Genomic DNA, 18,732 nt, shown 5'->3' with positions numbered 1-18,732 from the left:
AAAGAAGAACAGAAAAAAAGAGGATTGTCTATGAAACCACCAGTCTCAACGTGTACAACTTGCTTTTTCTTTCAAAGTTTAATAAATTGAATGTGTTCATTTCAAAAAGAAAGGAAGGAAGGAAGGAAGGAAGGAAGGAAGGAAGGAAGGAAGGAAGGAAGGAAGGAAGGAAGGAAGGAAGGAAGGAAGGAAGGAAGGAAGGAAGAAAAGAATGTGGGACAAGATTAGGGAAGAAGTAGTCATTCAGTTTAGCCAAAAGAGGGACAAAAGGATATGATATAACATAACATAACATAATATAATTATGATATAATGCAGAGGTGGGGAAATGAAGTTGGGAACAGGTTGCAAAAGGCTTAACATACCAAGTAAAAGATTATATTTTTCTAAAGGCAATAGAAAGCCATGGAAGGTTTGGAGCACTGAAGTGACACAGTCAGACCTCATCCCTTAGAATATCTTTGATCTGGAGTAAAGAAGTTTTCCTTGCAATCAAGAAGACTGATGGGAGCATCAGTCCAGCTCGCTTACTCTGAGGAGTTCAGGAGAAGGACTGGAGAGTGGTGACAAATCAAGTATCAAGCCTAAGGAAGCCTTAGAGAGGGGGGCCAGAAAGCCCCAGAGCCTGCTTTCCTCCCTACATCAGCTCGGGAATGGCCCACGTGCCACTGAGTGCCCCACTGCTCTCTGCAGCCCAAGCCGCCTATCAATCAGGATTCCTGAATCATTCTCCAGCTCTTGGATCTAACTGAGAGTCAGAGCAGCCTCTTCCTTACAAATGTGCCTTTTGAAAAAGGAACTAAATATAGAAATTAAACATATTTGTGAAGAGCAGCTATAAGAAGAAACGAGAATGGGAGAACAAACTGGAGTTTAGGAGGGGGAGTGAGGAGAACAGGAAACAGCGTGGTCCAGGGGAGGTCCGAATAGACTTGGAGCTGAGGCATTTGTCCCTGGCTCTGGTGTAGTATTCTCAGCCTACTTCCATTCAGTCTTGTGGAAGCTTTAGGGGAGGCCACTTCTGGCCATGTGTGAGCAGAGGCTTATGCAGTATAATGAGGGAAAGACTCCTCAGTGGATGCTGATGGAAAAGAAGCCATGACTCATGGGCTTGCAATTGGCTACTGATCCAGGACTTGGTCCCCTTCCAAGGGAACACGTGCCTCCATCTCTCACTTTCTGACTAGGATATCTATGAGCTGTGTATGTCAAGCTGCCTGAGAGTCTGGGGAAGGAGGAGTATGGTAGCCCTGTCTCCCCCCTAGCCTTCATGTAACTCCTAGCCGCTTCTCCATCTTCTGTGGTTCTTTCCTGTTCTTAGACAAAAAAGTATCCTAAGATCAAAGTTTCTGGGTAGGGGGAGCTAGGTGGCTTAGTGGATAGAGCACCAGGCCAAGAAAAAGGAGGACCTGGGTTCAAATTTTGCCTCAGACACTTCCTATCTGTATGACTCTGGGCAAATCACTTAATCCTCATTGCCTGGTCCTTACTGTTCTTCTGCTGGGGGGAAGAATATCCTGGGATAGAATGGGGGCCTTTGGGGGAGGGAGTAATGGGGGAAGTTGCAAAGGGAGGAGAGGAGGTATCAAAAGCTTCACTAACTTTGTAATTTGGCACAGAGTCCTAAGACTAGGTGTTTGATGAATAAGTTTTATTGACACCCTTTTTTTTAAAGTATCCCAACCTTCTCTGGATACTCTACCCCATCTCACCCCATTCCCATAATCCTTCCCTTGTAACAAAGAAAGAATCATTAAATAAAATCAACCTACTTGTTCATATTCAATCATTTCTCCTCCATGACACCCCACTTGGAATTTTCTCAACAAAAATACTAAAGTGGTTTGCCATTTCCTTCTCATTTTACAGTTAAGAAAACTAAGGCAAACTAAGAGTTAAGTGACTTGCTCAGGGTCACACAACGAACATCTGAGTCTAGTTCTGAACTCAGGTCCTTCTAATTCCAGGCCAAGTGCCCCACCATTGCAGTACCTCAATGCCCTAAACTAACCAATGCAGTGACCTTAGATACAGCAGTCACAGCCAGAGCCCCCCACCTGGAAACCCAAACCAGGAATGTGCTCCCCCATCCTCTTTTCTCCGGGGGCTAGACTGAAGACCAGAAGCTTTTCTACTGCTTCTGTTTATTCTGTAATCCTTCTGCAAATTGAGGAGGCAATCCACTCCAGCACCCTGCTTTTCCTGAAGCTTTGATTGACATCCTTCCTTTCCAACACCCACCTCTCTCAGGGCCCAAGTGGGAGGCAGGTGATTCATTTGTCACAATCAGGAATGGTTCCTCCCAGGGCCTCTTAGTCACCCTCATAGTGCAGGGGCCTGCCAGGTAGAGGGAGGGAGTCAATAAACCAAACCATTAGCACCTTGCCCCAAATAATCAATTCTGGGGCACACCTGACTTCATGGGCAGAACCACAGCAGAACAAGAGGGTCTGTTTGCACAGAATACCATGGCAACTAGCAGTTATGTAAAGATGGATACAGAAAAGAACATGCCAATCTCAGGAAGATGTGATAGAACCAGAGTTTCCCCTAGAGCATGGACCATTGGGGCACAAGCAGAGAGAGGGTCCTTGTGCCAGTGGGGGGACCAGGTGGCTCACATTACTCAATGATTCAGGGAAGAGTGGATTGGAGGAGAAGGGGGTAGTCCTAACAGCTGGTGCTAATAGATGTCAGGAATAAATAATGATTGCAACAATATAAGTTGCAATAATACGCTGAAACTGAGAGAACCTGGGTAATTACAATGATCAAGCTTGATTTCCTCAGAGAAAAGGTAAGGAAAATAGACTTCTTTCCTTTTGCTGACTTAATGAAAGATGATGGATGTAGACTACTGTATCTGCTGGTGGACACAACCAATGTATCAGTTCTGTTGAACTTCTCATATGTGTTATTCTAAGCTTTATTGTAAGGGAAAGCTCCCTGCTAAGGGAGAAATGAATGTTGCATTCAGAAATTAATGTGACCCACAATTAATTTTTAATAAGGACCCCAAGACCTCATCTGTAATCATTTGCCCAAGATCCCACAGATAGGAGGTGGGTAGGACTAAGATCCAGACCTAGGTTCTCTCATGACAAATACAGCATCTTTTTTGCTTTGTGGATCTCAAATTCAAATCCTGTCTCTGCCACTTCTCTGTTTCCTGTGTGACCTTGGGCAAATCATATAATCCCAATGGATCCTCAGATTCATCATCTGTCAAATGAGGTGGTAGGACTCGGTGGCCTCAAAGTTCCTTTCCACTCAAAATCTATGAATTTTTAAGTACCTGATTAGTAGATAAGAGTGCAAAGGACCTAGCTTGAACAGGCTTTAGGGACATCCCTATAGAACCTGTTTCTGACACCCCCCATTCTGTGACTTGAGTTGTTCTGTTTTAATCTTTCCTCATTTGCCTTATCTCCCTAGAATTGTTTTTCTGATCTAAGATTTAAATATCTATTCCTGTACCCAAAAGATGCCCACTTCTCCTTAAAGGGTCCTTCTGCTCTGCACCCATACACACAGCTGGATCAGATTTAATCCTGAAGGAGATAATATCCCTGAATGTGAGGGGTTAGGCTCCCTTTCCTCATGTTCCCAACCCTCTAGGGGAAAACTCATTAAGGTTCATATACAGGGTCTCCCCAAAAGAGGGTAGTAAAAAGGTTCTCAATTTTTAATCTGAATCAGGTATGGATCTGGGTATTTGTTCCTTTCGTGTAAAAGAAATGCTAGGAGCCCCAAAAGGCCAATCACATACATGGCAAATCTTAAGGGCTTCCTTTTGAGTCACTCAGTTGTATTTGGCTCTTTGTAACCTCAATAAGGGTTTTCTGGGCAAAGATACTGGAGCGGTTTGCCATTTCCTTTTCTAGCTCATTTTACTGGTGAGAACAGGCAAACAAGGATAAGTAATTTGCCCAGAGTCAAATAGCTATTAAGTGTTTAGCCAAATCTGAACCCAGGAAGATGAATCTTCCTGACTCCTAGCCAGGCACTCTATCCACTGTGCCACCTTTGTGCCTCAAACACTTTCTAGTCATTTTCAAACCATGTCACTTGCACTATGGCCTTCCTCCTCTTCCCATCGGATCTTGGACTCTGCCCTTGGGACCTTGGGCTAGGTTGGTAGCCTTTCCTATTACCTTGTTACCATGCCACTTCAAAAATATGGTGGCACTCTTGTGCCCTTGGCCTCTTCCCTTTCCAACTCTAGCCACCTATTCAAATAGAAGATCCCGGAGGAAAAGAATTCTCTGGCTTGTATGTATTTGTATTCCCAGCGCTAAGCACAGATTCAACTACTTGGAAAATGTTTAGTAAATGCTTTTTCCTATTTTCATTCACTAAGCAAGTCATTAAGCTATGATCACAATTATGCTATGCTAGGAGGTGAAATCACAAACCTCAGAGCATGAAGCAGTTTGTAGAGCCCCTGAACAGTCATGGTCAAGGCCATGTTTCACCTCCTTTCTGCACTGTCTATGCTCTTTTAGGACATCTTCCTGATGGTAGTCAACTTCCCCAGTAAAGAAAGTCCCTTTATTGCCAATTGGTTCCACTCAACAGACCCAGAACCTCTCGAACTCGGAAGGTCACCTCTTAGCTGAGATGTGCCCATCTCTAGGATGATGCTTGGCCACTTGCTCAGAAAGGAAACACTAACTGGAAAAGGCCACCAGGGGCCCCGACAAGCTCACCCACACTTCATGGGGAAGCAGTCTCAGAGTGGGGAGGAAACAATGATGTCTGTCCCTGCATCTCCTCACAGGAAATCTAGTAAGGGAGAGCCACCTAGGAAAGTCAAAGAAATAGTGAACAGGAAGCTGCCTTTTCATTCTAACTGATATAACCTCCCACTTCTGAGAGGGAGAGGCTACATCAAGGGCCTAGTGACAAATGCTTTTAGTGATGAATCGTGTACGTACGGTGGTGGCTAGAGTCAGGAAGACTTGCCTTCCCAAGTTCAAATCTAGCCTCAGACAACCTACTAGTTGTATCACCCTGGGTGAGTCCCTTAACTCTGCCTCATCTCCTCATCTATAAAATGAGCCTGGGAAGGCAATGGCAACTATTCCAGTATGTGTGTGTATATATATATGTATGTGTGTGTGTATATATATATATATATATATACATATATATATATGTGTGTGTATATGTATATATATATATGTATGTGTATATATGTGTATGTATGTATATATATAATGTATTCTTTGCCAAGAAAAGCTCAAAGTGGCTCACAACAACAAAGCTGGTCACTGAACAACAACTTGCTTATCTGGTAGCCAGAAGCTGAGAGGTTGTTTTCCAAAACTTACCTTACTTTTCTACATGGGTGTTCTCCCAGATGACCTCTGATTTGCTGGTGCCCTACTATCCACTTGGTGACTATCCAAGTCTTAAGGCATATCTGTAATCAGTTACTCCATGATACTTAATTTCCCCAAAACCATTCCTGACTGCTATAAATTACCTGATGTGAAGCTTGGGATTTTTGTTTTGCTGACCAATTGTTTAAAATTATGTTAAAAAGTCCATCATTGTAGGAACCTCCCTAGGGTCACATAACCTAGGCCGGGGGTCCCCAAACTTTTTACACAGGGAGCCAGTTCACTGTCCCTCAGACCATTGGAGGGCCAGACTATAAAAAGAACTTTGAACAAATCTGTATATCTGTCTGGGAGAGCAGAGCTGCAGCACTGGCTGTGATGGGCCTTGTATCACCAACACTATACCAGGCAGCAGTATACACAGTGTGGAATCCCCTCCCCCAGATCGCTGCTCACCATGCTGACATCTTCCATTGTGCAGCCACATAATCCTTTGCGGAGCACCTCGTTCTTGTTCAGTTACTCTCAGAACAAGGCGGCGTCAGGCAAAGGATTATGTCACCGGAAGTAGAACTGTACATGAGTCATGCTGTGCTTTGCGGTGCCACCACATACTGTGCTCCTCTCACTGACCACCAATGAAAGAGGTGCCCCTTCCGGAAGTGCGGTGGGGGCCGGATAAATGGCCTCAGGGGGCCGCATGTGGCCGGAGGGCCGTAGTTTGGAGACCCCTGCTCTAGACAGTTCAGTCCTAAGCTATTTCTGGAAACACACTGATTTCCTGGAAACATTCTCCTCTGATGACCCTTGTCCTGCTACATGTTCCAGGGTTCTGGAGTCCTGGGATTTGGGGTGTAACTACATGGTCTTTACTCCCAGGTTCCTGCCCTGGGTCTTTCACGTCATAAATTATATGACTTAACCTCGTAGGGATGCATGTGGCAGTGTCCTTCTTGACTCAAACCCCCTCAGCTGAGGGGTATCGGCTGGACCTCTATAGTCAAACACATAAGAAATGTCACAATGATCTGGAAGGAGAGAACACTGGAAATTAAAGTCTCAAAGGACAGGTCTTTGTTTCGTGCTTCATACTGCCAAAGTCCTTGGCACTGTTGAACAGCTCAGCATCCGAAGTGGATATGGTTTTATCAATGGAGATGATGTTAAAGAACATGGATTACCACCTGCTTGCTCCTTCCCTAAGGACTTTTCTATTTCACTGGTAGTTGAAACCTTCTAGATGTATTCCTTGTCTCTCACTTTTCTATTTTCTATTCTAGAATTCATCACGGGGCTTGGTATGCAGGAAATACTTAACAAGTGCTTGCTTGCTTCCATTTCCTTTTTGCCTCCCTTGTCCTACCTGGAATAGTCTCCCCCTCCTCCCAGCCTCATCCCCATCTTGATCCATGATGTCCTCCTGCCTCCAAAGTAGATCCTCCACAAAGCACTCTTTCACGATTTCTCCCAAGAGTAGAAGGTAATGCCTATAGAGCACAAACTTTGGCAGGTCCTCCCCTACTGGGAAGGGCCTTGAGTCTAGACCTGACAATAAACTCTCTCCTTCCTGAGTACTAGCCCAGCTAAATCACCGGTGGCCTGGCCCTTTGGGTTTTTGTTTCACATGAAGCAACTCAGAAAACAAAGAAAATTACAAAATGGTCCTCAGTTCTGGGACAGCTAGTGGATAGAGCATCAAGACTGGAGATGGAAGGACCTGAGATCAAATTTGACCTTTTGGGTGATTCCTAGCTGTGTGACCCTGGGCAAGTCACTTAACCCTTCTATTTTAGAGTTAGAACAGAAAGTAAGGGTTGTTTGTTTTGTTTTTGTTTTTTAATGGTCCTCAGTTCTGAGAGGCCCCCTTCTAATTCTGCAGTGGTGGTGACCAATTAAAGGAAGCCAACTGATAAGAATAAGTTTGTTCCTTCATTTCTTAATTGTAACATTGTACAGGCTGGGTAGCAGATTCATCAAGTATGAAGTACCTCTATTGATGGCAACTTCTTGGTGCCCACATTCATCGTTGGATGAGAGACGGTGGCCAAAAATCTTTGCCATTTGGACAGCTGTGCTCTTGTGAGCTGCCTCTCTTCAGTTTGCTAGGCTAGAATTAAACCTGGAAAGCACCACAGCATCCCTCTAGTCCAATGCCTCATTTTACAAGGGAGGAAACTGAGACTCAAGATGACGAATAACTTGTGGATAGTAGTCAGCAAATCCAGGATTTGGGCTCGGATCCCAACTGTGCTGCTGGCTACCCTTAGGACCCGGGCATTTCATCAGTTTCCTCATCTGTAAAATGGGAGAATTACATAAAAATAAATTCCACGGTCTCTTAATTAAAAAAAAACAACACCAATAACCTGATACAGTAATCTTTTCTCTGCCTATTCCTTCTTTCTTCTTCTTTTTTTTAACTCTTAACTTCTGTCTTAGTATCAGTTCTAAGAGGGATGAGCAGTTAGGGTTAGGCAACCGGGGCTAAGTGATTCATAGCCAGCTAGGAAGTGTCTGAGGTCACATTTGAACCCAGCTCCTCCTGACTCCAGACCGCTGTGCCACCTAGCCGCCCCTTCTCATTCATCTTGGAGGGGTGAAACGGAAATCCCTCACAAGCATACAAGACTCTTTTTCAGACGGTTTTCCATATAAAAGCGACAGGTTGCAAACGTCAGATCGCTTTCCGTTTCATGAAGCTCCAGTTGCATTTTTTAAAGTACACTCTAGCTGTTCCGAGCTTTAGTCTCCGGGTTTCCCGCCAGGTAGCCTTGTGCCCCCGGAGGATGCAGCTCTGGCGGATCGTTTTCAAAAACAACAAGGGGGCCCTCCTGTGGCTGAGAGAACTCCAGCGACTGCTCAGGGATCCAGGCAGGACCCTCCTGACTGAGCTCCGCAGCCTCTGCCGTCATGGCGGTGGGAAGAGCTCTGGATCCCCCAAAGAGGGGAAACCCCAAGGGGCCCTTCTTTACTGTTCCCTGCCTGAAGCCACACGGCTGTTGGAGGTGAAGGTTTCTGCCCTCCAACCCAATGGTTCCTGGAGCTATTGGTTGCTTCTTGGAGGAGAGCAATTAGCGAGTCACAAAAGGTTTTTGTTGACCCTAACAAAACAGCTGCTTTTTGAGGGTTCCCTTGGCAGACCCTTGTTTTGTTTAAGCACCCTCCCAGGGGCTAAAAACTCTTTTAAAAGAGAAGTGGTTGGAGTCCAAATCTGCCCTCAGACTAGATGGGTGACCCTGGGCAAGTCCTTTAACCAGTCAGTGCTCACCTAGGCAACTAGGTAGTTGCTTTCTAATCAGAGGAGAAAAAAACCAAGTTTCTTACCTGCAATACCCCATGGGATACTGAGTTTTGTCATCTCCATTAAAAACCGCCACCTCACCTAGACGATACCTTTCTGACAAAGTTCAGGCTAGCGTGGATAGAGGAAGCGTTCTATGATAATAATATTAATAATAATCGCATCTATAGAATTACTAAATAGTCAAATAATAAAAAACATTTCCCTAGGGCCCACTCTCTGTCAAGCACTGTGCCAAGTGCTTTACAATTATTATCTCATTTGATCCTTATCCTTGGAGGTAATGAAAAAACTAAGGCAAACAGAAGTGAGGGGATTTGCCCAGGCTCACATAGCTGCAAAATATCCATTACATTGTGCCACCACAATAGTCAATTTATGGCTAGAAGGGACCCAAGAAGTCTTTGAGTGTGAATCCCTCATTTTATAGAGGAGCAAACAAAGGCAGACAGAGTTGAAGTGACTTAGCCAAGGTCACACAGCTAGAAAATACCTAAGACAGGATTTTTGCACGGGGTCTTGAACTCTAACCACGGACATACACTGAATATTCCGGAGTCCGATGGGGGCTTAGAGATCATCTAATCCCTTCTTCCCCAGGCCCCGTCTTCATTTTCTTGTCTTCTGATGGGAATGATGATGCCTGCAGTGGTCGCTGTGAGAACCAAATGAGATAATATATTTAAGTGTCTTACAAACCTTATAACACTGTATAAAGTCAGTTATTGATAGTTGTCATTCAGAATAACATTGCACTAAAGGCAGGCTGGCTAAGAGCATCAGACTAGGAGTCAAAAAGATTTGGGTTCCGATCCTGCCTCCAAGTAAGTCTCTCTATTTTTCAGTAGCCCCAGACAACTCTCTTAGACAGTGAGTTAACCGATGGGTTGCCCATTTGTATCAGGACCAGCATTTTCCACGCTGGGCATTTCTCATCTTGATGAATCACAAGCCTGGAACAGTAAAGAGGATAATAATCACCACTCTGGACAATTTATTCCAAAGTAGCAAAATTTAACAAGACCTTTGAGGTATTTAGAAATGTTGTGGTTATTATATTGGTGTCTCGTCTCCCCACCAAAACCCAGTCTATATATAATGGTTGGAAATTTCTGTGACTTTTTATTTAGCTTGGGTGATATACGGGACAAGTTTAGCTTGGATAATTATCTACACATAACTGCCATTTGATTTCTGAGACGCTAGCTTAGCCCAGGATTCTGGTGATTTAAGGGTAGCCCTAGATTCTCAGCTATTAGAATTTTGTAGAAAAAACCTTTTGGATATCTTCTTTCACAAGGACACATACATGCACACGCCCAACAATCTGGTGTATTGGATAAAGAACAGGGTTTCAGTTAGAATGAACTGGGTTCTCCTCTGGCTTCTGACCATAGCAGCTGGTAGGCAAAATGTTGGGGTCAGAGAATCCCAAATTCAGATCCCACCCCAGACATTAGCTGTGTGGCTGTGGACAAGTCATTTAACCTCTGTTTCAATCTCCTTATCTGTAAAATGGGGATAGTAGTAAAGCCTACTTCCCAGGGTGGCTATGAAAATAAAATGAGATAATATTTGTAAAAGTCTTTTGTAAACCTTAATGTGATATATAAATACATATGCCATCATTCTTAGCTATTAGTTGGGAGAATGGCTGAACAAATTATGGTATAACGGCAATATTACATGTTATAAGAAATGAGGAAGGTGATGGTTTCAGAGCAGCCTAGGAGGGCTTTTTAAAACTGGTGAAGAAGCAGCTAGATGGGTCAGTGGATAGAGCAGAGACCTGGAGTTGGGAGGTCCTGGGTCCAAATCTGATTCCAGGAAGTACAGCTAGGTACTTCCTAGCTGTGTGACCCTGGGCAAGTCACTTAATCCCCATTTGCTTACCCCTTGCCCTTCTGTCTAAGAATTGTTACTAAGGAAGTTATGGGTTAAAGGTTAAAAACCTGATTCAGTTAACAGAAGTGGGAGAATAATATATATGTACATATATATAACAATTATACCATAAAAGCAAACAACTTTTGAAAGCTAAAAGAACTTTGTTGAAAGAACAATGAACGCCTATGATTTCTCTGGTCAGAGAGGTGAAAGATGGAATCGGGGTGCTTTAGTTTTCTGTTTTTTCAATATGGTCAAAATGGGAGTTTGTTTTATCAAAAGCATATTTATCCCAGGAGTTTGGTCTTTGTTTTGTTTGGGGATTTGTGGAGTTGGTTGGTTTTGGTTTTCAGTAATTGAAGGAGCCAGGAAGGGCAAAAAAAAAAATACAATTTTTATGATTTGAAAAAAATTTAATTTAAAAATGTGAGTTTCTTAGAATCCCCAGCACTTAGCGCAGTGCCCATCATCATATAGCTTAATGCTCTTTATTCGTTGGCTTTAGTAGAGATCTTTCTATGGAACTCTGGAGGAGGTGGGGCCTTTCTTCCCGGGCTCCAAACACACAAGTAGTGGGCGGGGCCGGAGGGGGGGAGCAGGCTTCCGTTAACACCATAGAAACCGTTGGGTAGGTGGAGCCTCTTCCCCGTACTGGCAAGTGGAACGGGGGTGTGTGTGGAAAAAGAGGCAAGAAGAGTAGCTCCTGATTGGTTGGAGGATTTGACCTTTGACCTCGGAAGCAGTTGCTTGTGGCACTCCGAGTAGGAGGCGGTTGTAAAGGGGCTGTTTCCCTGTCCAGTGGCGACATGAGAGGCCGCAGGAAGCGCAAGTCTAGAGATGGGGCCGGGTCTCAGGTAGGTGCTGGGGAAAGTGGCCCCCGGGGTAGGGAGCTTAGTTGTGCTGGTGGCAGCATCTAAGGGTGGGTCCCTGCGAGAGGCCGAGGCAGCCCCTGTGGCACTGGAACCCCCACCTCTTCTCACACACCAACTAACCATCGAGGAAGGACCTCTGAGGTCTTCGACCCACCCTCCCCACCACCACCACACACCCCCCTACCCGCCACCCTCCTCTCTGGAATGTCTCCTGCCCTGCTGCTGGCTCAGTGTCTGGGGGCGGGGCAGATTACCACCCCTCTATTGGCTTCATTAATTTCCTCACTTCTAGGAGAGAGAAGCAGGGAAGAGGGGGCCCCTTGGTTTAGATGATCAGGAAGCCTATGTTGGGTTCTGGAATGTTCTGATTGTCATTGTATGACCAGGAGGGGGGCGCTATATGCAAAGTGGGGGAGGGGAGGAGGCTTAATCAGGAAGATGTGAGTTCCAGTGCAGCTTGCTGGAACTTAGTAGATGTATGACCTTTGGCAATTCTCTTCACTGCTGTTTGCCTCGGTTTCTCCGACTGTAAAATGGGCACAATAATAGCATCTACCTCTCAGGGTTATGGGAATCTAATGGGGTAAAAATTATAAAATATTTGGCACTGTGTCTTTTGGGAAGGTAGCGTCTTAGAAATGTTAACTATTATTGCTATTATTCAAATCCTTCCTCAAACATTTTATTAGCTGTGTGGCCCTGAGTAATTGACTATTTGCCTCAGTTTCCTCAATTGTAAAATGGGACCAATAGCACTTAAATCCCAGTGTTATTGGGAGGGTCAAAGCGAGAAAAAATTGTAAAGTGCTTAGCACAGTACTTCATGCTTAGTCAGCTCCCTTTAAATGTTAGCTGTTACTATCACTATTATTTTTCCTATCGCTTCTCAATCACTTCCTAGCTGTGTGGCCCTGGGTAAGTCCCTTCAACTCTGCCATCCAGTTTTTGCACATATTTACTGATTTGGACTCAAAAGACCCTTTTTGTCCATAGAGATAGAAACTCAGAAGTCAGGAAGAGGTGAGTTCAGTTCTGTCTCAGGCTTCCTATCTGTGTGAAGCTGTTTCAAGTTACTTTAAAAAATAACACACATACACACACCTGAGTTTCCTCATCTGTAAAATGGGGATAACAGCCCCAACCTCCTGGGATTGTTTTGAGGATCACATGAGATAGTAATTGCAAAGCACTTAGCTTGATTCCTGATTATCTACTAGGTGCTAAAATATCACCAAGGCACTTTTCTTTGAACTTCAGTTTCCCCTACAGTACAGTGAGAGAGGTGGGCTAGATTGCTTCCAAAGGCCCTTCCTGCCCTGACTTTATGATCCTATATTTTTGTCTGAGTCCCCAGGGTTTTTCCTTTTACTAGCAAAATTAAAGGAAGGATGGAAATTCATTCAATAAACAAACATATTATTTTTTAGGTTTCTTCTATCATCCTGCACATGGCTGTCAAAGTTTTTCAAAAAGTATTCATCAGATGTTGTCAAAAAAGTATTTATCAGATGTTGTCACTCCCTGCTCACAAAACACCAGTGGCAGTTCAGTGAGGTGGCACAGTGGATTGAAAGCCAAGCCTGGAGACAGGAGGTCCTAGGTTCAAATCTGGCCTTAGATACTAACTAGCTGTGTGACCCAGGGCAAGTCACTTAACTCCCATTGCCTAGCCCTTACTATATGAATGCTTTGGAGCCAATATAGGATATTGATTCTAACATGAAAGGTAAGGGGTTTAAAAAGCAAAACAAAGACCAATGACTCACCATTGCCCCCAAAATAAAATATAATCTGGACTCATAATTAGAGGTCTCCAAAAGTAGAATCCATTGGCTCAAGAAATAATAAAGGCTTTAATTAGTGTGTTAGTGAGCTAGCTTTTGTGATTATTAAATGTCTTGTTTTGGTCATTTAGTTCAGTGGCATTGAGGATTATTGGGTCCATTTAATATACAGTATTTTTGTGATTTTAATATGGGATATAAGCTCAGTTTTAGCTTCTGAGTAAGATTTAGTTAGAAAATATGATGTTCTTTGGCAGTTCTAAAATCTCAACTCGAATATGGAAAAGAAATCAAGCTGGAAAGGCAGATTAGAACAAGTTTTAGAGGACTTTTACACCAAAGATTATAGATAAGGCCTAGAATTTTTATATAAAGTCCCTCTAAATGATGGATTTTGTTCTCTATGCTATATGAAACCGTTGAGGTGGTATATTGAAAGTATTAGGATAAGATGAAGCAGCTTTCCAGAACTTAACTTTTTTAAACAAAACCCAAATCTTATCCTAATAAAAGCAATATTTTAGAAGATTAATGAAGTTTGTTTGCGGTATTACAAACTCATTCGTTTACCTCCAAATATTTTCTCATCTGTTATATTTTCTGCTTATGCCACAGAATTATAGAACAATTAGAGGAAATGCTGTATATTAAAACACTTTGGGGTTATCCAAATATAAGTTAGTATTAACTATTTCTTTGAGGGTTTTTTCTAATAAATTTTTATTTATTTTTATTTTTGTTTTTTCACTGTTCTGTCCCTTCTCAAAAAGCCATCTCTTATAATAAACATTTTTTTAAAAAGGAATAGGTTCAGCAAAATTCGTCAATATTAAGTATTTATTAAGTATTTATTAAGTATTTATACTTTGTGCTAAGATAAAAGGCAAAACAGCCTTTGCCTTCAAGGAGTTTATCTTCTAATGGGGAAGGTTCTGCTTACTTTGCTTTACTTAATTTATGCCTTTCCTTCTCCATTATTCATATTATTGTTTCTTTACTGTAATTAGATGATGACATTTTCAAGCACATAATATGTGCCTGGGTGTGTGCTAAGTCTAAAACACCCGGAATACAAATACAATTAATAACACATATATTTATGTGCTGCAATTTGTTTAGCCATTTCTGTCTGTGGCCATTTTACTTTGTTCACACAAGAGTACTGCTGTAACTATTTTGGTATATATGAAGCTTTTCATTTCATTTACTTCTTAGGCCACATACCATCAGTGAAATCTTTGGGTCATAGGATATGGACATTTTAGTCTACTTTATTCACATATTTTTTAATTGGGGAATGGTTGGGCTAATTTTGTAACTCCAAAAATAATGCTTTAGTTAACCCCTCCAGAATTGTATAATTCACAGCTTTTACCATCTGTCAGTTTTCTGGGTATGAAGTAAAACTCCCCAAGGGTTATGTTGATTTGCAATTTTATCAGTGATAAGGACATTATTTTAAATGGTAGCTAATTCTTGTCATTCTTTTGAGAATTTGTTTGACTTTAGTCTTTGACCATTTTTCTATGGAGTTTAGGCTTTTGACCTCATGTTTTTATTAGAGATCTATATAGCTTAGATTTCATACCTTATCTGAGGTATTTGATACAAAGATTTTTTTCCCCCTAGTTAATCACTTCCCTTTATCCTAATTGCCTTTCTTTTGTTCATGCAAAAGATGAAGGGGGGGTGGGTAGGTGTTGTCTTTATCTGTTAAGGAAAACTTTCTGACCAAATCAGGGACAGTTCTTTTTTAGAAGATTTTAGCCTTTTTAATATCATGATCCCTTTGGCAGTATAGTAAAAATGTATAAAATTAAATTCATAGAATTACAAAGGAAACCAATTATTATTAATTTTTTTTTTTACTTAGCCCCGGGTCAAAGAACCTTGTTTTAAGGTCTCTTAGCCTTTTTTTTTCCTCTCCTACCATCTCCCTCCCACCTTCCAGTAATGTGTATATGCTAATCTCTATATACATTTTTTTCCATAGGCATAAGACAGTAACTAGGAGGTAGTTGTGCGTGACTTCCTCAGAAACAGTGCCAAGAGGGACACAGAAGAAAGCCTCTGCTGACCCAGTGACCACTCTCTTCCCTCTCAGCAGTCCTGAGCCATGATTAACATGACATCTATTCACATAAAGCCCTTTGTCACAGATTACAAAACCAAGCAAATCAGAGAGACCCTCCTTTCTTGTTTTTTTTAATTGCCTCTCTCTTTTTCTTTGTCTTTTTTCTCTTTTCTTTCTTTTCCTCCTTAATTCATGTTACTTCATGTTATCTTAATAAATCGTGTGTGTGTGTGTGTGTGTGTGTGTGTGTGTGTGTGTGTGTGTGTGTGTGTGTATCTTTCACAGACTTGACTCTTCCCTTTTGTTCTCCACTAGCAAACAGTGACTCTCCTGCTCACTGACAGGTTGAAACTTTACCCTTGAAGAATATACACCAAACCCATTTTGTTTGCAAAGAATCCATCTGCTGTTGACATACCCCTTAAAGGGATGGGAAACATTGGTGGTGTTCAGGAAAAGTTATCTAAGATTTATATCATTTGTGCTAATTTGCAGCATAAAAAATCAAAATACACTAAGAAGAAAGGAGTTAGCCGGGCAGATGTCTCAGATGATCTTCGACAAGAAGTGGAAAATCTCTATAAGCTCTCAATGCCTGAAGATTTCTATCACTTTTGGAAATTCTGTGAAGAACTTAATCCTGAAAAACCAGCTGGTAAGAAACCTAAAAAATCCTGATATAGACACCACTAAGGGGAAGTCTAAACAAAATATATAAATCTGCTTGAAAATTATGGTAAATTTGATGTAGCTATATAACTTGGTGGTTTTTTAAAATGTGGCAAGCGAAGGTCTGGTGAATAAGATGGAATGGTTTTCATCATGTAAGATAATCTTTGAAAAACTTTAGGTCTGCTTTTAAAAATCATATGTAAGTATATGCTTCCCATTTAGACAAGTTTCTCCTCTATGCCCAGAAAAGCCATGAAGGATTAAAAAAAAAAAAGTTTGACTAGAGCAAAAGTTTAAGAGGTGACTAGTGGAAGAGAAAGTCGAGAGGATAGGATGGGGTCCAGTGTTGGAGGACCTTTGGAGGCATGCTGAGGAATTTGAACTGTATTTTGTAGGTAAAAGAAAGTCACTGAAGACTTTTGAAATATGAAGTGACATGATAAAAACTAATTAGGAAAATTAATCTTGACAGTGTGGAGGATAAAGTGAGGGGACGTGAACTGTGAGTGGCTAGAAGAAGGGTCTTCATTTCTGACAGTCTCTTTGAATCAAAGCAATTTTCCATAGGATATTCTAAATAGAGGTTTTCTTTGACGCATTTGTTTACAATCTCTAGAAACTTTAAACACCTTACTGTATTTAACAGCTTCACAAATGAGTGCTGTAAGGTTTTGAAAATTATTTTTGTTGTCTTCAGAATTGGAAAAATATAATTGGAGAAGGTAGATGGAACCTACCTTCCAGGGTTGTTATAAAGATCAAATGGAATAAATATTTGCGAAGCACTTAGTATAATACATAGTAGGGGCTATATAAATGTTTATTTCCCCTTCCCTTTGCCCTTAATATGTACCATACATTTTTGTGCTTTTTATTAGAATAATAACTTGCCTATGTATACCTATTCTTCTTCCTGGATTCAAATCTGGCCTTGGTCACTAACTCTGGGACCTGGGGCAAGTCACATAACCTCAGTTGCCTATAGAAGAGCTGGAGAAGGAAATGGCAAATGGCCAGTACCTTTGCCAAGAAAACTCCAAATGAGGTCCCAAAGAGTCACACATGACTGAAAAACAACTGAACAGCAACAACTAATTGCCTGCTTTCTAATCTGTATGAAATCTGACTAATACATGTATTGAATGCAGATATTAATAGGGAACAGGCAGACTTTCACAAGCAATATTTTATGATAGACAACATCCTTACCATCATATGGTTGACTGAAAGAAGATTCCACTGTTTATTGTTTGTATTTGGTAGAAGAAAATGTTGTTTTAAGTCTCACTTCTAATAAGGTAGCTCCCGTTAATAATGAAAAATTATGCATGATTCCTTGACAAAATATAACCACATATGGCCTATTCATTAATATCAGTTGAGGCACACACACACAAAAGAGAGGTACTCTTGTTATATGGGTAGAAGATGATTCAGAAGATAAAAGTTGAAAAGATATTTCTTCTAGATAGTAAGGTCTTTCAGCTACTTCTCTGCAGATTCATTTTGCTGTTTGACTTAAGGTCCAGATTTCATGACTTTCTAGATAAGGAATTCATAATAATTCAGTTTGACCTAACCACCACATGAATAGAGAATGCTTATTGTCCCAGATTATGGCATTCAGTGTGTTTATCTTAGAAAATAAAAATGAATACTGAATTGGGCCTGGAATTAGACAGAAAGAGAAGGAAAATAGGGTAGATTGCTTATGAGAAATTGCAGTGCTCCTTTAGTAACTTCTCCCTAAAAGAAAGATTCCCTTTTTTAATACCACTGTCCTACTATTGATGATATATGACTGCGAGTCATAAAACTGGAAAACTATAATCTCCAAAAATCATTGGACCGTGGTGGAGAGGCACATCCATTGAGTATGAGCAGGCTGTAGCACTTTAAAAATAACTTCTAAGAACCAGAGTAAAGGATATCATCAAAGAAATATCTGACCAAAAATAATATAGGAAGCCCAGTGGCGAGAGGTGTCTTGTACTCCTACTTATCCACACAGTATTAGGAAAAAATGAGGAAGGCCTCAAAGTATTTGGGGTGAACCCTTTGGGGAGAACTCAATGGAGGGAAGGTATTATCAAGACTCCCAAAGGATAGTTTCCAATGAATAATGTTTGGAAATGACCAAATTTAAAAAAAAAAAAAAGACTCCCAAAGGATGGACAGGCATGTATCTATCCATTCATTGAGGCCAACTGTGTCGTTGAAAGTAGTATCCACATGGATGGGATCACAGAGTCATTTGAGCATATTTGCCATTTATTCTAACAAATCTATTATGTACTTAGCTATCCTTTCACATGAAACTTCTGGCAAATTGAAGAATTTCTTTTATGGATCTCTAACAAAGAAGATCACTTCTCCATTTTTCTGTCCCACTTTCCTCACCAAGGACAAAGTTTAGGGAAAAACTTATGAATACTTAAGGGAACAAGGTGTTGCTGCCTGCTGTCTTGGAACCAAGGACAACATGATCAAGATGAAAGAGGGAGATGAACCTATAATCTGGCCTCTGGTCTATAGTTTGCCCCCAATTTTAGGCAGGGAGGTCACTGAAGAGAACCCATTGTCCAGGTCTTTCAAATAAAGGCAGATTAGTGCTCCTTCCCTATGCAAGCTGAGTTTACTTTTGTCTATCCCTCCATGATCTCAGTGCCTATAAAGGGCTCGTGAGATGTTACCATGCTGGGAGTATACTCCCTCCCAACCTCTTTTTTTTTTTTTATGAAGTCTTCCTTTCAAAATTTAGCTTAGTACTAATCTTCCACAAGAGTTTTTTCCTGAT

General features: G+C 41.5%; 1 protein-coding gene across 2 annotated transcripts in view; it reads left to right on the top strand.

Moving 5' to 3' along the window:
* The first annotated feature begins 2,708 nt into the window (after nucleotides 1-2,708).
* The window catches only part of LOC100021021 (histone PARylation factor 1), a 29,992-nt gene continuing 13,968 nt past the window's right edge, over nucleotides 2,709-18,732 (top strand). Inside the window, exons 1-2 of one of the 2 annotated variants that reach the window (XM_007496125.2) lie at nucleotides 2,709-2,797; nucleotides 15,759-15,918. In XM_007496125.2, the coding sequence (XP_007496187.1) occupies nucleotides 2,768-2,797; nucleotides 15,759-15,918 (190 nt within the window). In that variant the 5' untranslated portion in view covers nucleotides 2,709-2,767. Of the gene's footprint in view, nucleotides 2,798-11,129; nucleotides 11,388-15,758; nucleotides 15,919-18,732 lie in introns of those variants that run through there. The other variant, XM_001373274.5, reaches the window with a different exon arrangement.

The sequence above is a fragment of the Monodelphis domestica genome, chromosome 6 (genome assembly GCF_027887165.1).
Source record: "Monodelphis domestica isolate mMonDom1 chromosome 6, mMonDom1.pri, whole genome shotgun sequence".
NCBI classification, from domain to species: domain Eukaryota; kingdom Metazoa; phylum Chordata; class Mammalia; order Didelphimorphia; family Didelphidae; genus Monodelphis; species Monodelphis domestica.
Note: the sequence above shows the minus strand (reverse complement) of the source record. Positions and strands in the feature narration are given on the sequence as shown.